Genomic DNA, 21,670 nt, shown 5'->3' with positions numbered 1-21,670 from the left:
GATCAAGGGGGTGCCAGTGAAGTTGGCAGCTGATGATGGCGTGATCTGACCACGTTATGGGGTTTATACGAGTCTGGGCGATAGAAGATAGACTGGAGACATCAGCAAAGATGTAGTCTATTCTTGTATATAATTGATGGGGGTTAGAAAAAAAGGTAAAGTCTCTATCGTTTGGGTGGTGGAGGCGCCAAGTGTCATGTACTGCTAAACAGGAGAGGGAGTGTTTAATTTGCCTTAAAGTTTTATGTGGTATAGAAGATGTGCCAGAAGAGCAGTCGAGTGTTGGGTCGAAAGCTAAGTTAAAATCGCCTCCTAGTATGAGGCTGCCCCTAGCCACCTCTAGAATTTTATTACAAAGTATACGAAAAAAGGGAGCCGGGTTCACATTGGGGGCATAAATATTAACCAGCGTCATAGGTTTATGATATAGATGTCCTACCAGGATCAAGTATCTACCCTCCCTGTCTTTATAGGTGGAGGAAGTAACAAAGGGAAGGCCTCTGTGTATCAAGATTCCAACCCCATTGTGTTTTGTGGTATTAGAAGAGAAAAAACTCTGTCCGAAATTCCGAAAACTAGCTTTAGTTTCGCTTCCCCTTTTAAAGTGGGTCTCTTGGATAAAGAGAATGTCTCCCTTGTGTCTTTTATAGTCTCTTAGAGCCATAGACCGTTTATGGGGGCTATTGAGGCCTTTAGTATTGTGGGAGAGGAATTTGATTTTAGAAGTTGAGCTATTCATTGACAGGGAATTTAGTGGAAGCTGCCAATATGTACAAGTGCATAGCGTCGCCTATTTGGATTAGAGGTGTAACTCCCGAGGCTGGACAGAGGGGAAGGGAGGAAGGAGGGTTAAAAAAAAAAAGGGGATAAAAATAACATATTGAGAAATGGGGAAAGGCATAATATAAGGTCATGAACATTGTTTTAACAATAACAATTGTGCAAAGTGAAAAAAACAGTCTAGAATACACCTTGCAAATGGGGGGGAGAGTATCGCCTAATATACTCTTAGGTTATATGAAATATATTCGGGATCAGGATTAAACAGTTAAGCAGGATAGCTTAGTCCCAGAGGACAGATAAACCTCCAGTCAAATAATTAATCAGTCGATTAATCGGGATCTAGGCCAACTGTAAGTGATATTACTACAAAGTAGATAACACAGCAAAATATAACATAAAACATTTTGACCCTGAACAAGACAACATCAAAGTAGTAGAATCATGAGTAACATGGGTAAAAACTATACACATACAACCCAGCATGTGAAATAACATAAACATCTCTGAAATCTCTAATCTAGTTTTGTACGCTCAGATACAGTGCCGAAAAGGTGGTCCATTTTATTAGTAAGCCGAGGGATAACCTCTTAAGCCTGTGAAATAGTGGGGAAGCGAAATCGAGGTTAACAGAGGTGGTTGGGGCCGTAATGTGGGGTAATTTAGATATGAAGGCGGTCCCTAATCAGGGCATTACTTAATAACACAGGCGTTGCTGGAGATGTTCAGGGGGTAAGTTGGGTTGAGACCACCTGGCATATGAACGGGGAGGCTAATAGTTAGGCTAAGCAGTAGTTAATAGGACAGAGAGTGATAACATGGTGGTCAGGGTCTCTTTATAATCATTTACAGGGGCAGGTATCAGGGAACATTAAACAGTAAGACCTTAAGCAGATTTATAAACATAAGACATAAAAGATATGAAAAAGGACAACAGGATCAAAACCTGATCAGATTAGTAATTTAGATATTCTCTGGATGTTTAGTACAATAGCTTTCGCTCATGTATAGTATAAATATGGAAATGCAGTTTAAGCAATAATCAGGGTTAGTTGCGAGGACATTAAACATTTAAACCTTGAGCATAATTATAAACATAACAATCTAGGTACATGAGATATGCGTGAGAGCTACAAGTCAAAAGCCTAACATATTAGTAGTCTAAATGTCCACTGGGTATATAAATCAACAACATTCACCCATGCACAGTGTAGAAAAGGTAGTTCAGTTTAGTGAATAACCAGGGTTGGTTGCAGGGTGGGCTCCAGTGTCCAAGGAGTGTAAAGGTAACCAGTGATTATATGCGATAGGTTATAATGTTAAATCAAAAAATGGTATATGATAAGCATGAGAGTTGTGGACAAAGATCCACAGTAACCCAACAGCACAAAGAACAGTAGAAAAGATAAATACTTTACCAAAGTTCGTCTATTCTTCGATGGGTCGCCACCCCCACCAAGGTGGGGATTAGAGAAAATTTAAGGCATCCGGCGGTGACCATGGAATTGCACTTGGGAATGTGCTGTCTGGCCAAGGTCAAAACCAGAGGGTATATTTAAGTGGGGAAAAAGGAGAAAGAAAGGTTTATCAAACCTGGCAAGATTTGAATTCAAGAGGAGGATTCTTCAGCTCTCGTAGGTGCTTTGTCGACCTTCCTGCGCTTCGGCTGAGTTCTTTGCCATTGAGGCCTTTGCTCTAAAGGGCGAGAGGGACCAGGTGTGGCTGAAGAAGAAGGTGATAAGACATTGGTCTCGGCAGGAGGCTGCAGTGGGATGTCTAAGGAGCTTGAAAGGCGATCGAGATCGCTGTAGTCCTTGTAAATAATTTGTGTTCCATTGTGATTGATGATGAGGCTGAAGGGAAATCCCCATCGGTATCTGATACCGTGTTCCTGCAGGGCAGTGGTAATGAATTTAATTTCCTTGCGTCTTTGGATGGTTAGGGGACTGAGGTCTTGATAAAGCTGGAGAGAGTGACCCTGATAAGATATGGATTGTCGCATTCTGGCAGCTTGCCATAGGGTATCCTTTGTTGTAAAGCGCAGGAACCTGACAATAACATCTCGTGGTGGTAGTGGAGGTCTTGGGAGAGGTCGTAGAGCTCTATGGGCCCTGTCAATGTCCTCATTCAGCAATGGCGGAGAATTGGGGGAAAGGAGCTGATAGAGGCCTGAGATATATGTTTTAAGTTGGTCCTGGGGTATGTCCTCAGGTATGCCTCGAATTCTTAGATTATTCCTACGCCCCCGATTGTCCAGGTCCTCAACCTTGTCTTGCAGGGACTGGACCATTGAGTCCTGGATGGAAATTTGCTGTGTGTTGGCGCTGACCAAATTGTTTAGGGTTTCTTGGCCTTCCTCCAAGTACTCCATGCGTGTCCCCATCTCGTTAAGGTCCTTCTTGAGATCCCTCATCTCCTCCTTAATAAAGGACTTAAGTGATTCCAAATCAGACTTAGAGGGTAGAGAGGCCAGTTTCAATTGAATAGCCTGTAGTGAGTCTTGGTGGGGATTTGCTGGGTCCGTGGCCCAGGGGGAGCCCACATTGTCAGGTGTACCCCCAGACGCCATAAGAGCAGTGTCCGTAGAGTGAAAAAAAGTGGAGACCGAAGGGGTCTGGGTAGAGTTTTTATGTGGCCTGTCTGCTTTCTGACCTTTCTTGGGGGTCATCTTAAGCTGTCACCTCTAAATAGGCTGAGTCTTGATTCTGTGCAGATGATAAAATATATGTGGGGAAGGGTATCAAATGCGTGGCAAGGATAAGCTAGATGGGGAGCTTATGTAGGGTGTGCAGCTGTGCGATCACTGTGTAGGCCCTGCACATAGCTGGAAGTCGCTGTGAATAGGCCCAAAACCCACTTAAGCACTTTTGATCTGAGGGCAGCTTAGCCAGAAAAAGTGAATGGCAGAAGAGGGCCGCACTCAGAGTTTCATGGAGCGGTAAGTGAGAGAGGAGGGTAGTAAAGCCGGGGCTCACCTTTCCTTATGGCTGATCATGTGAAGCCGGCCTGAGCCACGTGTAGTACGTTTGTCCTCGGATATGGCGGCGGCGGCCGGAGAGATAAGGAGGTTCTTGCGCCACAGCAGTCCGGTTAATGAGGTAGAGAGCCCTCTTGGATCTCCGCTTGCCTTATGCCAAGATACTGTGGAAAGCTGTTGGTGCGAGCGGTGCTGTTCCTTGGTCCTTGCGAGTCAGCTCATTAAAAGATGGCGCCGCCGCACGAGATGGCGGTCAGCCAGCTGTCCCCCGGTGTTTAGGAAGCAAGGAGATGGTCTTTTGCACGGTAGGGGATCTGCCTAGAATGGTAGATGAGGCAGTTATGGAGCTATGAGCCTCCGGGTGGAAGTGAGGTTTGCGGCTCAGAAAGGCTGCTGCGACAGCGGCTCGGTGCGTCTCAGGCTTCACAAACTGCTCCCTCCTGGCGTCTTTAGCAATTAAGGGCTGTAAGGGTGACAGGTTATTAAGGGGTGGTTAGGAAGAACAAAATAGAGCTGTTTAGGTGTAAATCCCAATCCTTTAGGATTGCTAAGAGTTTAGGCTGATACGGAGCTCAGTGATTATGCGGCCATGTTCCTGCACGGCTCGGCTCCGCCCCATGCTCACCTTTTTAAGCATGATTAATTATTGCAGACAATGGATTCCTGAATGCTCCCATCATGATTCCATACTAAGACAGGCCACATTAGGGGACAGCCCAGAATGCATACAGTGGACCACAGACATGACCTACATGACCTAAATCCTACATTGCACTCAAAACCAGCATTATCAGTGCCCCTGCTTTAGGACTACCTGATTATTGTAAACCATTTCATTTGTATGTGAGGGACAATAGTAAAACCATGGCTGCTGTCTGTGCCCAAGAGCATGGTGGAGCCAATATGCGCCCCGTAGCTTTCTTTTCCAAAGTAGTCCCAGTACCGGTACAGGGGATGCCGGCGTGTCTCCGAGCATTGGCGGCATGCGCCATGGCTGTAGAGATGGTTGAAACAATTACACTAGGTCACTCTGTAGTATTACATACAAATCACCAAGTCTTACACCTTGTAAAAAATGTTACCACTCAACACATGACAGCCCAAAGACTTTCTGGTTATGAATGTATATTGTTGAATAATACAAATCTGACTATCAAATATAGCAATAGTAACTCTGGTCCAGCCCAGATTCTAAATGCCCTACTTTTAGGCTCACCAGACCTGGAAACTGACCATGACTGTTTAGAGGTAATACATTACATTACTACACCATGACCTGACCTAATGGACAAACCTTTTGACCATGTAGATAATGTATTTGTTGATGGTTCTTGTTCTCGACCTAGTGATGGGATTTACAACACAGGGTATGCCGTTGTGCAGTTACCGGACATTGTACTAGATGCAGGCCCTATAGCTTATCCTTCTGCTCAGGCTGCAGAATTAATAGCACTTACAAAAGCATGTAAAATGTTTAAGGATAAATCTGTTAATATTTACACTGACTTTCGCTATGCTTTTGGGGTTGTGCATGATTTTGGAATGATATGGAAACAACGTGGGTTTGTTTCAGCAGATGGCAAGACCATCTCTCATACCAATCTCATTAATGACCTTTTAGAGGCCATACAACTCCCAAAAGATATAGCGATCATTCACTGCCGTGCACACACACATAGAACTGACCCTATTTCCCTGGGTAATGCGCTGGCAGATAGAGTTGCTAAAGAAGCTGCTAATTCTTCACATACATCCGGACCACCCTTTCTGATGTATGCTGTTTTAGCCCCACCTTCATGTCCTACAGACCACATGTTTCTTGAACTCCAGGGACATGCCACCAAGGGTGACACGTCTTTCTGGAACACTAATGGGTTAACTTTAGATGAGAATGGTTTGTTTTCCAAAGAGGGGAAGGTGGGCATACCAGAAAGCAGCGCACCACTTTTTATAGCACAGGCCCATGGTGTAGGACACTTAGGTATAAAGCCAACAGTTAACTTGTTGAAACAGTCTTTTTATATTAGGAACATAAGTGAGCATTACAAAGCATATATTAACAGATGTGTATACTGCTTACAGGCAAATACTGCTATTCCTAATAAGGCTCAACATGACCATTTACCTCCACCTAGAGCCCCATTTACACACCTACATATTGATTTCACACATATTCCAAAGACTGGTAATAAACAATTATATTTGCTTATAGTTGACCAATTTTCAAAATGGCCTGAAGCATTTGTTACCCAGAGGGAAGATGGAAAAACAGTTGCTAAAATTTTGGCCACTGAAATAATACCCAGGTTTGGTTGTCCACTCCAGATTAATTCTGATAACGGTCCTGCTTTCATTAGTAAAGTTACCAGGGAGTTAGTACAATGGTTAAGAATTAATTGGAACTTTCACATCCCATATCATCCTCAAAGCTCAGGGATAGTAGAAAGAATGAATTGTACAATTAAGGAAAAACTTTTAAAGGCAACAGCAGGCACATGGGTTAAATGGCAACAGTATTTACCTGCAATTTTAGCAGAAAGTCGTATGACCCCAAATCGGACAACCAGGTTGTCCCCATTTGAGGTCCTAATGGGTAGACCATTCCCAACTCCATGGGTAAAAGGCCCACTTATCATTAAAAATGGCGATTTAGAGTGTATTAAGGAACAGTATGTAAAGCATTTAATCGATACGTTGAATGGCATCTATGGTGAAGTATCTTCTCGTTTACCTCTCCCTGCACAGAAACCAACACATCTTTTCAAGCCCGGAGATCTGGTCTGCATTCGACAGCTGAATAGATCCAAAAAAGGAGGTTTCCGGTTCAGCAAACCTGTGACTGTGATAGCTGTGACCAGGACTGCAGTACTGGCTGACGACAGGGACATCTGGATACACGCTTCACGAGTCAAACTCTGTCCAAAGAGGGGAGAAGTGGGTGACAAGGTATCGGTCACCCCTCATAAAGACACAGAAGAAGAGTGTGTCCAGGACTGGGCACGCCTCATAAAGAAACAGACAACGGACGCCGTGGACAGTATTCCAAAACCCCACACTCAGCATCCTGTTCCACCCACCCCAACACCAGATCTTTCGACAGTAGTTTGTGCACTGTGGGTAATAGAGGGCATTGATAATATCCTGAACACCAAATCAGTTACCAACAGTACGGACTTTGGTTCAACACCCTCTACCCAGCACTCCTCTGAGCACTGATTTTTGTGAACTATATTTCTATATATTTAGTGTTACTAATACTAAAGGTTATCAATAGAAAAACAGGAGGGAAGACACAAAATACACCACAGACATGCTTTTATTACCTAGGCTATTAGTCTATTCAATGAACTCTGATTCTTCCCCGACTACCCTACCTACTGAAACTCCTACCCCTAGTTTGACAGATTTCAATATTATCCCTCACATATTTTTAGTTCCTAAAAACCCTCCCCCAACAAAACCTATAGTAGCCACTACTTCAGCTGCACTTACTAAATGCCTAAAAAATAGAGAGAAAGGTGCAAGGGGGTCCGCAAGCGCTGCTGGGAAAAAGGTTAGACATAATTTAGAGGGAGAGGGAAAAGACCTTAGTTGTCAAGAGTATTGTGATAGACTGAATGAGCTACTTACCCAGGCCCAATATAACTGTTGTATTTTAAAAGCACAGAGGGACTGGCTGCTGAATGAGTTAGGACAAAGCCAGGATTTTAACAGAGCATTTGCACGTACATTGAAAGAACATTCTTGGATTTGCCCTCTAATTCAGTGTCCAGAACTAATTCAGGGTCCAGAACCCACTGCTATTGATTTGTCTCCATCCCACCCAGTTGCCACGATTGCCCCTGGCATTCCAGAGATATCTGTCACTCCTAGCGCTCCTACCTTTTTTGGCCATATTAACGGCAATATCCTCCCACCAACCACAATAGTACCTACCTTATCCAATGAGCTCTGAGCCCTCTGTTATTCTACCTCATAAATCCCCCACTCCCAGTTTGCTGGAAACTCCTTCCCCAAGTGTGCCTCACAAGGCCCCTTCACCTAGAGTGTGTCACACAGTACCTTCCCCTAGTTTAACAGATCTCTTTATTACCCCATACATTCTAGTTGCAAATACTATACAAAAACCTGTAACAGCAAGTACTTTAAATAAAAAGAGCCAGCGGGAATTGGGGGACAAAGACGCTGCTAAGGAGGAGCTCAGATGCAAGGTGCGCAGGGAAAATAGTAATCGTCATTCACAAAATTACCGCAATAGATTAAGAGAACAGGCTGCCAGGTGTTCTGCTTTAGAGGCACAAAGGGACTCATTGATAAAGGAGATAGAGGAGTTCCGGGGTTTTAGTGGGGCACTTAAAAGAGCATTAGAGGAACATTTGTGGGTTTCTCCATTAACCAAGTGTTCAGAACTAACTGCCATTGACCTATCTATACCCCGTCCAGTAACAGTCCCTGTTGATCTATCTACACCACATTCAGTAGTTAGTAACATATCTACTCCTCTTGACAGTTTCAACACTCTGAGCAACACTGATACAGATTAGCTGGCAAAGGCAGGGAATAAAGGGATGACTCACATATATTATAGAAGTTAAAAAACATTGGTACAACCTTATGAGCTTTAAACATATAAGACCTACACCTCCTACTCCACCCTTCCCCAATTATACAGGAAACCCTCCCTGGTGCAAAAGAGACAGACTTCCCTCTCCTTTCCTCTGTACAAGTATTGACTGCTCCGTCTTAATCTTCCCAGATCTCATAATAAGATTATTGCTATTGGGAAAGAGGAGGAACTTAGATTACAGGAGAAAAGAATACGTAATAGAATATCAGCTAGGAAAAGCAGAGAGAATAGGATAGCAGAGGTTGAATATAAATCTGACACATGTGAGTACTTAAAGCAGGAGAATACCAAGTTACATACACAATTGGCAACGCTAAAAGTATTATATGAAGAATTACTGGAAGGTATAGAGCGTCACCTAACCTATTGCCCATTGTTCTCACCTACACCTGAGCCTGCTGACTTTGTCCTTATTTCTGACTCTGTCATTACTTTTGACTCTGACTTGGTCATTAATTCCAACTTATAATCATGAATCCTTTATATGACAGACCTGACCGCTTGATTCTCCTACTGTTGGGCATCTCTTGTTTTGTTTTCCTTCCTACAATCTACCTCTCTTGTTGGTTTAATAGGGAACCTAGTGATGCATTTACCCCTGTTTTTACCGTGCTATTTCCTTATGACAATGCAACGTTTGTTTCATCTGAACCATTACACAACTCATACACATTACGACGCATCAACAGAGATATTGTAACATTACAACATCAAAATGTACAATGTTTACCTCCATGTGTTGTTCCACCTAGTTGTGCACATTCAAATGGAAAGCAAAAGGTATCTGTTACAACTATGGATGGGCTCAAGAATTTATTTACTGTTACAAATATGCCACTAACTAAACCAAGTATTTATGCTTCCTGTATCAAAGTTGGAACTAATTGTAGACATCATAGTAGCCTTAGTGGTATAATGACTTGTGAAGAACCTACACATATTGAGACAATCAAAACTGAGATGATATCAGTTAATATTTCAGTGAATAACGCTCTGTGTTTTAAAGTTACTTACAATTTAACTAAAGGAATACCAGGTATAACATTTGCAAACAATAAAGATTTTTTGTGGGTTACTTTTTCCTCTATACAGGATACACAATATTGTAAGACACCTATAAGAGAACTGTTAACACACTATTTGGAAATCCTTATAACAGCACCTCACACTCGTAACCCAGAACTCTTTAATACTATCTATTTGGATATGGATCCAACTCTGTTTACACCTTTAAGAAACCGTAACAGAGCAAGAGTTGGTATTTCTGATGTATATTATAATATATCCTTACAATTGTACAATCCACAATATAGGTTACCCATGCACTTCTTAGCCCCATTCTTTGGATGGGCTGGGTATAAAGATTCACATAATAATCTAACAACATACACCGCAACCTCTCATGTTTGGGGAATTTTTAACTTTAAAGATTCTGGGGGGTCTCCTCCAAAAACATTTCATGATGATGTTTGTCACATTATTAAGCAAAATGCTGACCCTATTCAATTGGTTGATGATAAGTGCAAAACATTACTATTAGACGTACAATATGGTCTATATACCTATCTTATTAATATGTCTCATTGGGATGTTAGTAATACTCACCCTGAATGTGGTAATACTGTAAAATATTTGAAAAAGGGATTTGATTTATGGTTATCTAGAAAAACTACTTGGTTTGAGGAAAAACATAAAACCAGAGTAAAAAGAGCATGGTATGATACCTTGTTAGGAGGAATAGGTACAGCAACAGGATTCCTGAATTCTATAGATATCGAAACACTGAGTACTAGAATGAGCGATTTGGCAACAACAGGGATGAAAGGAGCAGACCAATCATATACACAAGCAGTTATTTTGAATAACTTAGTGCATGAACACTTTTTTTTTTTTTTTTTTTTATACCAACAATGTAACATAATCAACAAAAAGCAAACAATAGTAAACAAAGAAAAATAACCAACTTTGCAGTGTTTGTGTCTATTCAACCTATTAGATACATAAATGCCTCATAGGCAAAGACATAACCACACTACACCTTTTACCGGTTGAATAACATCTCTGTGCTTTCTTCGCTCTAATTTTTTTTTTTTTTTGGAAACATTGTTGGAGTTTTTAAATTTATAGCAGGAAAAAAACATGAAAACCATAAAAAAACAACAAACAAAAAAATAAAAAAAATAAAATAAGATGACACTGCGTAGGCTTTGCCTCCCTCCCCCCCCCCCCCCCGCGTCGATACCCCACTACCAAATACCCAATATAACTATTTCAGAGTTTTGGAATGGGGTTATCATATACTCTATTTCAGTCGGAGAGAAACTTTTAATACATTTTGACCATTTACTAAAAAATGCTACGATTTCGCGCTCTGAATTCAGGTCTGTGGCGAGTTGTTCTACCCGGTATTGTTTTTTAAGGTATTTTTTTACCTCATTCATTGTGGGTATAAATCTAGTTTTCCATTTTTTAAATATCAAATTTCTCGCGGCCAGAATAACTAAATTTAGTATTTTAGCGTCTCTGAAATCTTCCTTATTACTTGACAATAAAATTATAGTTAGAAGAGTAAGTTTAAGAGGTTTTATTTTCACCACCTTTAATAACCAATACTCTAAGTGCATGAACACTTTAAAGGACCAGTCAAACTTATATCTCACTTAATCAATTTGGAGAACAATATAACTTTATTAGTAATGTTACTAATTTGGTTTTAGGATGTATTACATTACAACAAGAAATGTATTCCAATGCTAAATTATTGATACAGTCCTTAAGTGAACACCATTGGCCTTGGGAATTGATGATTCCGGAACAGCTAGAATTTTCATTACCTTATATGAATTCATGGGTTGTAGAATACTTGGGACACAATGACAGTATTTGTTATTTTTCTATATTAGCACCTATCCACGGAAGAAAGATAGATGTACTATCAGCCTATGAGATAGTCTTGGTCTCTTATAATAAGTGTATGACATCATTTAGGTAAAGAAAATGTAGTTATATCTCAAGGTACTTCCACGAACGCCGTACCGCTCCAGGCCCTTAGCCGGTCTCTGACTCAACCGGAAGCGTGTGGGAAGAAAGTAGCAGTGGAGCACTGGGGGTGCACGCCGCTGTTAGCAGCCGGTTCCGCTGCTTGTAATACAATGCAAAAAACGAGGTTTACGGCAGCATCAAGCAGAGTGACAAAAGTAAGTTAAAAATAAAATACTTTATTTCCAATATTTAAAAAGCCAGTTGGCAAAAGATACAAAGGGTAGCAGGTGAATACCTCCTTACATGTTTCGTGCCTATGCTTGGCACTTAATCATAGGAGTGAGGTATGTTAGTACAACCCCTGCTATTTAAAGGGGAAGTACCCAATGATTTGCCAACTGGCTTTTTAAATATTGGAAATAAAGTATTTTACTTTTAACTTACTTTTGTCACTCTGCTTGATGCTGCCGCAAACCTCGTTTTTTGCATTATATCTCAAGGTACTCAAAATACTTAGGACTGACCATTGTGTTACAAAGGACAATGTTATATTATATGCACACCAGGTTCCTATACCATCACCAGTCAATCAGAATGGTGTTGGGAAGATGGCGTCTGTAATATTGAAGTGAGCACAATCCCTACTCATCCAGGTTGGGTTCTACCTGGAGGTAGAGTTTGTTGGCATCAGACAGATGGTATAGCTACTATACATGAAAAAAACTGTTCAGTAACAACAATCCTAGCTAAAGGTACTTACTGTACACATAGACCCATTATTCAAGCTACTCTATACTCTGAATGGTCAGGAACATATTTTACTTTAAGCCCATCTGTTTCGGTCAAGAAACATGGGTTATTTGAGTATAATAAAAGACAATTAAATGCAAAAATGATTGGTTTTGGCAAGGAATTAATTGATGGTATTGGAAATAGCAAAGAATTAGAACACATTCTCCAGGAACACAAGAATTTTAATAATAAGGCTACAATTCAGTTAAAGTTTGTTAAGAAACAATTATTGGAAGTTAGAAATGATTTTAAGAAACACGCACTTGGATGGTGGGACAGATGGTTTGGAAAAGGATCCATAGACATATGGTCAGGTGTGTGGCACTGGTTAATGCATCAATTTGTGTTTATATTACCTTTTTTCCTCATACTTTTTACCTTACTTATAACTGTTTGCTGTAGAACTAGGATAATGTATAATCAAATAGCAGATCTAGGGCCCCATCCGATATGCAGCGTCGCCCGCAAAAGCCGGCGACGCCGGTTTTTGCGCAGGTTTGGTATCCTATATACAGCGCCGCATATAAATGCGGCACATATATTTCACCCGGCGGACGTAGTTTTTCCCCCCATAGACTAACATATAAAACCCGCGCAATTTGGTATCCAATATCCAGCGCAAGGCCTTACGTGGTGAAAATGGAGAAAACTTTCTCCATTTTCACCTCGCCATAAAAAGCAGCCGTAGCAGGCCTTGCACTGAGTATGGGTGCACCGTAACTCCCTAAAATGCCTACAAAAAAAAACCTAACACCTAACGCATGCGCAATGTCTATCTACCTGTCAACCGCAATCCCCCACCACAATACCTAATAAAGTGTTTAACCCCTAAACCGCCGCTCCCGGATCCCGCCACCACCTACATTAAATTTATTAACCTCTAATCTGACCACCGTACACTGCCGCCACCTACATTAAATATATTAACCCCTAATCTGACCCCCCTACACCGCCGCCACCTACATTAAATGTATTACCCCCTAGTCTGACCCCCCTACACCGCCGCCACCTACATTAAATGTATTACCCCCTAATCTGACCCCCCCTACACCGCTGCCACCTACATTAAATGTATTAACGCTTAATCTGACCCCCCTACACCGCCGCCACCTACATTAAATATATTACCCCCTAAACCTAAGCCTAACCCTAACACCCCCTTACTTAATTATTATTTAAATAAATCTTAATAATATTAATATTATTAACTAAATTATTCCTATTTAAAACTAAATAATTACCTATAAAATAAACCCTAAGATAGCTACAATATAATTAATAATTACATTGTAGCTATTTTAGGATTTATATTTATTTTACAGGTAACTTTGTATTTATTTTAACTAGGTACAATAGCTATTAAATAGTTAATAACTATGTAATAGCTACCTAGTTAAAATAATTACAAAATTACCTGTAAAATAAATCCTAACCTAAAATAAATACAAAGTTACCTGTAAAATAAATATAAATCCTAAAATAGCTACAATGTAATTATTAATTATATTGTAGCTATCTTAGGGTTTATTTTATAGGTAAGTATTTAGTTTTAAATAGGAATAATTTAGTTAATAATATTAATATTATTTAGATTTATTTAAATAATAATTAAGTTAGGGGGTGTTAGGGTTAGACTTAGGTTTAGGGGGTAATACATTTAATGTAGGTGGCGGCAGTGTAGGGAGGTCAGATTAGGGGGTAATACATTTAATGTAGGTGGCGGCGGTGTAGGGGGGTCAGATTAGAGGTTAATAAATTTAATGTAGGTGGCGGCGGGGTCCAGGAGCGGCGGCTTAGGGGTTAAACACTTTATTTAGGTGCGGCGGGGTCCGGGAGCGGCGGTTTAGGGGTTAATACTAGGATAGGTTTATTGCGGTGTTGGCTATGGCAGTTTAGGGGTTAATAATTAGGCTTATTGCGTTGTGGGGGGTAGTCGGTCTAGGGGTTAATACATTTATTATTAGGAGTGAGAGGGGGGATTGTGGATATAGGGGTATACGTGTCGGGCTATTTTTGGGAGGTGTGTTAGACAGTTACGGGAGATTTAATACTTTAGTTAGTTTTTACAATTATACCCCCATAAGTTAACATACACCCCCTATACAACCTGTGCATTTACATGCAAGTACAATTTATACCCCCATAAGTTAACATACACCCCCTATACAACATGTGCATTTACATGCAGCTACAGTTTATATCCACCATAAGTTAACATACACCCCCTATACAAACAGTGCATTTACATGCAGGTGCAGTTTATACCCCCATAAGTTAACATACACCCCCTATACAACCTGTGCATTTACATGCAGGTACAGTTTATAGCACCATATGTTAACATACACCCCCTATACAACCTGTGCATTTACATGCAGGTACAGTTTATAGCCCCATAAGTTAACATACACCCCCTATACAACCTGTGCATTTACAAGCAGGTACAGCTTATATCCCCCATAAGTTAACATACACCCCCCTAAACAACCAGTGCATTTACATGCAGGTACAGTTTATATCCCCCATAAGTTAACATACACCCCCCTAAACAACCTGTGCATTTACATGCAGGTACAGTTTATACACCCATAAGTTAACATACACCCCCTATACCCTGGTTTCTCAACAGCCAGGCTGTGGCCCAGTACCGGGCCGTGATAGCCCTGCTGGTGGGCCCCGACCTGTCATGCACCCACTGCACACTCTTACCCCACTGCACACCAGGGGCAGACTGAGACCAATCAAGGCCCCAGGAACACTGTCTCACACTGACCAAAATGTATTACATTTTATGCAAATGAACATGGTAGCCTCCCTGACCTGCCCCCAACAGGCCCCTCAACCTCCAGAGCCAGGACCCCCAACATTAAGGTCCAGAGAAAGGGCACCCAACCTCCAGGGCCAGACCCCACACTCTATGGCCCTCACAGCGACAGACCCCCGCCAGGGCCCCCACTAAACCCACACTTATTTGCTTAGTTACTGATAGGGCAACTGAAAACTCCAGCTTAAGGAATGCACAAGGATCCGTGGAGATGCCCCCCTACTTGCTGGTAGCTCAGCCCAGGTCCTATTTGCCTGGCAGATCAGCCCGCCCCTGCTGCTCACACATATATATATATATATATATATATATATCTCTATCTATCTACCGGGCCTTGGACATGTCTAGCTAAAATTTACCGGGCCTTGAGCTCACTTTGGTTGAGAACCACTGCCCTATACAACCTGTGCATTTGCATGCAGGTACAGTTTATAGCCCCATAAGTTAACATACACCCCCTATACAACCTGTGCATTTACAAGCAGGTACAGCTTATATCCCCCATAAGTTAACATACACCCCCTATACAACCTGTGCATTTGCATGCAGGTACAGTTTATAGCCCCATAAGTTAACATACACCCCCTATACAACCTGTGCATTTGCATGCAGGTACAGTTTATAGCCCCATAATTTAACATACACCCCCTATACAACCTGTGCATTTGCATGCAGGTACAGTTTATAGCCCCATAAGTTAACATACACCCCCTATACAACCTGTGCATTTACAAGCAGGTACAGTTTATACCCCCCCCCCCCCTATACAACCTGCGCATTTACATTCAGGTACAGTTTATACACACATAAGTTAACATACACCCCCTTTACAACCTGTGCATTTACATTCAGGTACAGTTTATACACACATAAGTTAACATACACCCCCTTTACAACCTGCGCATTTACATTCAGGTACAGTTTATACACACATAAGTTAACATACACCCCCTTTACAACCTGTGCATTTACATTCAGGTACAGTTTATACACCCATAAGTTAACATACACCCTCTATACAACCTGTGCATTTACATGCAGGTACAGTTTATAGCCCCATAAGTTAACATACACCCCCTATACAACCTGTGCATTTACATGCAGGTACAGCTTATATCCCCCATAAGTTAACATACACCCCCCTAAACAACCAGTGCATTTACATGCAGGTACAGTTTATATCCCCCATAAGTTAACATACACCCCCCTAAGCAACCTGTGCATTTACATGCAGGTACAGTTTATACACCCATAAGTTAACATACACCACCTATACAACCTGTGCATTTACATGCAGGTACAGTTTATACCCCCATAAGTTAACATACACCCCCTATACAACCTGTGCATTAACATGCAGGTACAGTTTATACCCCCATAAGTTAACATACACCCCCTATACAACCTGTACATTAACATGCAGGTACAGTTTATACCCCCATAAGTTAACATACACCCCCCTATACAACCTATGCATTTACATTCAGGTACAGTTTATACACCCATAAGTTAACATACACCCCCTATACAACCTGTGCATTAACATGCAGGTACAGCTTATATCCCCCATAAGTTAACATACACCCCCCTAAACAACCAGTGCATTTACATGCAGGTACAGTTTATATCCCCCATAAGTTAACATACACCCCCCTAAACAACCAGTGCATTTACATGCAGGTACAGCTTATATCCCCCATAAGTTAACATACACCCCCCTAAACAACCAGTGCATTTACATGCAGGTACAGTTTATACCCCCATAAGTTAACATACACCCCCCCCCCCCATAAAACCTGTGCATTAACATGCAGGTACAGTTTATTCCCCCATAAGTTAACATACACCCCCTATACAACCTGTGCATTAACATGCAGGTACAGTTTATACCCCCGTAAGTAAACATACACCCCCTATACAACCTGTGCATTAACATGCAGGTACGGTTTATACCCCCATAAGTAAACATACAACCCCCTATACAGCCTGTACAATATCCATCCAGTTAGCTGCTTGTTTACATTTTGCACACACAGTTCCTGTTCTCTTGTTTAAGCACATATAACACACACACATACATATATATATATATATATCACAGTTAGTACAATGTACACTCACCATGCACATTACACACACTACCCATCGTACACACACAAACATATCTGCTTATCTAATAAGAGGAAGTATCCTCTCCACCCTATATCAGCTGACCGGAGCCCAAGAGCTCAGGCAGGCAGGGCTGAGCTGTCATCCCCAGGCCAACACCACAGCTGAACTCAACCCCACTCTGCCTTGACATGTAAGACTGCGAAGATGCACTCATCAGCACACCGTGGGTTAACACGAAGTCCACTCCTCCGCCCCCCAATCATCACTTACTTGTCTAACAGGGGGTCTATTCCTCTGCAGCTCATTGTCACAGCCTGTGATGTCTGAGGCACCGGAGACAAGCGCCGCACGGTTTAACAAGCGCACACAGCACCTAACGCTTTCGGTGGACTAAGAAAATTATCAACCCGACTCATATCTGTATATATGAGCTTTAAAGACTTCTTTTTGGAAACAATGCATCGATCTGAGCATATATTGAGTAGGATGGCATTTATTACACTGCCTGGAGTTTGTATACAGTTCCTAATTATATTGGGATCCTGGGAAATGTAGTTTATGCACTCTTGTTTGTATTTTACGACAAGGAAGTTGGTTTCTTATTCAAGATGTTTCTTATTCGTGAAATTCTGTTTCTTATTCATGGAAGTTGCTTTTTTATTCCATTTTTTTGTCAGACTGCTTTAAATTGACTTTAAAATACAAATATAGGTTTTATTTAAATAATAATATGATTCATATAATATAGTTACACAGAGGTGGAATCCCTTTATACAACAATTGAATATACAAACTGTAAAAAAGGGCATACGTTGGCACCAATACAAATATTACTATTTTGAATAAGTAACATATATTTTCAAAGGGTTAATAACCATTGGGCCACTGATTTCACTATGAATATATACAGGGTAGATCCCCCTCCATGCCATGCAATTGTTTTTAGCCTGGTCCAATGGTGTTTTGGGCACAGAAATTGATGCCAACCCTGGCATAGGTGCTGTACTTCTCATTTTTGAACAAGTAACTTCTATTTTCAAAGGGTTAATAACCTTTGGTCTACTGATTTCACTATGAATATTTGCAGGGTAGATCCCCTCCATGACATTCAATTGTTTTAAGCTTGGCCCAATGGTGTTTTGGGCACAAGAATTGATGCCAATACTGTCATTGGTGCTGTAATTACCATTTTTGAATAAGTAACTGATATTTTCAAAAGGTTAATAACCATTGGGCCACTGATTTCACTATGAATATATACAGGTTAGATCCCCCTCCATGACATGCAATTGTTTTTAGCCTGGCCCAATGTTGTTTTGGGCACAGACATTGATGCCAACCCTGGCATAGGTGACATAATTCTCATTTTTGAATAAGTAACAGATATTTCCAAAGGGTTAATAACCATTGGGCCACTGATTTCATTATGAATATATACAAGGTAGACCCCCCTCCATGCCATGCAATTGTTTTAGCCTGGCCCAGTGGTGTTTTGGGCACAGAAATTGATGCCAACACTGGCATTGGTGCTCTAATTACCATTTTTGAATAAGTAACATATATTTTCAAAGGGTTAATAACCATTGGGCCACTGATTTCACTATGAATATATACAGGGTAGATCCCCCACCATGCCATGCAATTGTTTTTAGCCTGGCCCAATGTTGTTTTGGGCACAGAAATTGATGCCAACCCTGGCATATGTGCTCTAATTCTCATTTTTGAATAAGTAACATATATTTTCAAAGGGTTAATAACCATTGGGCCACTGATTTCACTATGAATATATACAGGGTAGATCCCCCTCCATGCCATGCAATTGTTTTTAGCCTGGTCCAATGGTGTTTTGGGCACAGAAATTGATGCCAACCCTGGCATAGGTGCTGTACTTCTCATTTTTGAATAAGTAACTTATATTTTCAAAGGGTTAATAACCTTTGGTCTACTGATTTCACTATGAATATTTACAGGGTAGATCCCCCACCATGCCATGCAATTGTTTTTAGCCTGGCCCATTGGTGTTTTGGGCACAGAAATCGATGCCAACCCTGGCATAGGTGCTGTACTTCTCATTTGTGAATAAGTAACTGATATTTTCAAAGGGTTAATAACCTTTGGGCCACTGATTTCACTATGAATATATACAGGGTAGACCCCCCTCCATGACATGCATTTGTTTTTAGCCTGGCCCAATGTTGTTTTGGATACAGAAATTGATGCCAACACTGGCATTGGTGCTGTAATTACCATTTTTGAATAAGTAACTGATATTTTCAAAGGGTTAATAACCTTTAGGCCACTGGTTTCACTATGAATATATACAGGGTAGATTCCCCTCCATGAAATGCAATTGTTTTTAGCCTGGCCCAATGGTGTTTTGGGCACAGAAATTGATGCCAACACTGGCATTGGTGCTGTAATTACCATTTTTGAATAAGTAACAGAAATTTTGTAAGGGTAAATAACCATTGGACCACTGATTTCACTATGAATATATACAGGGTAGACCCCCCTCCATGACAAGCAATTGTTTTTTGTCTGGCCCAATGGTGTTTTGGGCACAGAAATTGATGGCAACTCTGGCATTGGTGACACAATTCTCATTTTTGAATAAGTAACAGATATTTTCAAAGGGTTAATAACCATTGGGCCACTGATTTTATTATGAATATGTACAGGGTAGATCCCCCTCCATGCCATGCAATTGTTTTTAGCCTGGCCCAATGGTGTTTTGGGCACATAGATTGATGCCAACCCTGGCATAGGTGCTCTAATTCTCATTTTTAAATAAGTAACATATATTTTCAAAGGGTTAATAACCATTGGGCCACTGATTTCACTATGAATATATACAGGGTAGATCCCCCTCCATGCCATGCAATTGTTTTTAGCCTGGTCCAATGTTGTTTTGGGCACAGAAATTGATGCCAACCCTGGCATAGGTGTTGTTCTTTTCATTTTTGAACAAGTAACTTATATTTTCAAAGGGTTAATAACCTTTGGTCTACTGATTTCACTATGAATATTTACAGGGTAGATCCCCCTCCATGACATTCAATTGTTTTAAGCCTGGCCCAATGGTGTTTTGGGCACAGAAATTGATGCCAACCCTGGCATAGGTGACCTAATTCTAATTTTTTAATAAGTAACAGATATTTTGAAAGGGTTTATAACCATTGAACCACTGATTTCACTATTAATATATACAGGGTAGATCTACCTCCATGACATGCAATTGTTTTTAGCCTGGCCCAGTGGTGTTTTGGGCACAGAAATTGATGCCAACACTGGTATTGGTGCTGCAATTACCATTTTTAAATAAGTAACATATATTTTTAAAGGGTTAATAACCATTGGGTCACTGATTTCACTATGAATATATACAGGGTAGATCCCCCTCCATGCCATGTAATTGTTTTTAGCCTGGCCCAATGGTGTTTTGGGCACAGAAATTGATGCCAACCCTGGCATAAGTGACATAATTCTCATTTTTGAATACCTAACAGATATTTTGAAAGGGTTAATAACCATTGGGCCACTGATTTCACTATGAATATATACAGGGTAGATTCCCCTCCATGCCATGCAATTGTTTTTAGCCTGGCCCAATGGTGTTTTGGGCACAGAAATTGATGCCAACCCTGGCATAGGTGACATAATTCTCATTTTTGAATAAGTAACAGATATTTTGAAAGGGTTAATAACCATTGGGCCACTGATTTCACTATGAATATATACAGGGTAGATCCTCCATGCCATGCAATTGTTTTTAGCCTGGCCCAGTGGTGTTTTGGGCACAGAAATTGATGCCAACACTGGCATTGGTGCTGTAATTACCATTTTTGAATAAGTAACAGATATTTTGAAAGGGTTAATAACCATTGGGCCACTGATTTCACTATGAATATATACAGGGTAGACCCCCCTCCATGCCATGCAATTGTTTTTAGCCTGGCCCAGTGGTGTTTTGGGCACAGAAATTGATGCCAACACTGGCATTGGTGCTGTAATTACCATTCTTGAATAAGTAACAGATATTTTGAAAGGGTTAATAACTATTGGGCCACTGATTTCACTATGAATATATACAGGGTAGATCCCCCGCCATGCAATGGTGTTTTGGGCACAGAAATTGATGCCAACCCTGGCATAGGTGACATAATTCTCATTTTTGAATAAGTAACAGATATTTTGAAAGGGTTAATAACCATTGGGCCACTGATTTCACTATGAATATATACAGGGTAGATCCCCCTCCATGCCATGCAATTGTTTTTAGCCTGGCCCAATGTTGTTTTGGGCACAGAAATTGATGCCAACCCTGGCATTGGTGCTGTAATTACCATTTTTGAATAAGTAACAGATATTTTCAAAGGGTTAATAACCATTGGGCCACTGATTTCACTATGAATATATACAGGGTAGATCCCCCTCCATGACATGCAATTGATTTTGGCCTGGCTCAATGGTGTTTTGGGCACAGAAATTGATGCTAACCCCAGCATAGTGAGACAGATGCTCTTGTGAGAACCTGCAGTTGTAGTGGGTCAAAGGCTGGCAAAATAATTGATAAATC

At 40.9% G+C, this 21,670-nt stretch overlaps 1 protein-coding gene across 1 annotated transcript in view; it reads right to left on the bottom strand.

Moving 5' to 3' along the window:
• Positions 1-17,615, bottom strand: part of AMN1 (antagonist of mitotic exit network 1 homolog) — a 417,395-nt gene extending 399,780 nt beyond the window's left edge. Inside the window, exon 1 of the mRNA XM_053719024.1 lies at positions 17,365-17,615. Coding sequence (XP_053574999.1) covers positions 17,365-17,399 — 35 coding nt within the window. The 5' untranslated portion in view covers positions 17,400-17,615. The remainder of the gene's footprint in view (positions 1-17,364) is intronic.
• Positions 17,616-21,670: the final 4,055 nt, after the last annotated feature.

Source organism: Bombina bombina, chromosome 6, assembly GCF_027579735.1.
Source record: "Bombina bombina isolate aBomBom1 chromosome 6, aBomBom1.pri, whole genome shotgun sequence".
Taxonomy (NCBI): Eukaryota; Metazoa; Chordata; class Amphibia; order Anura; family Bombinatoridae; genus Bombina; species Bombina bombina.
The sequence above is the reverse complement of the archived record's forward strand: the minus strand, read 5'-3'. Positions and strand labels throughout refer to the sequence as shown.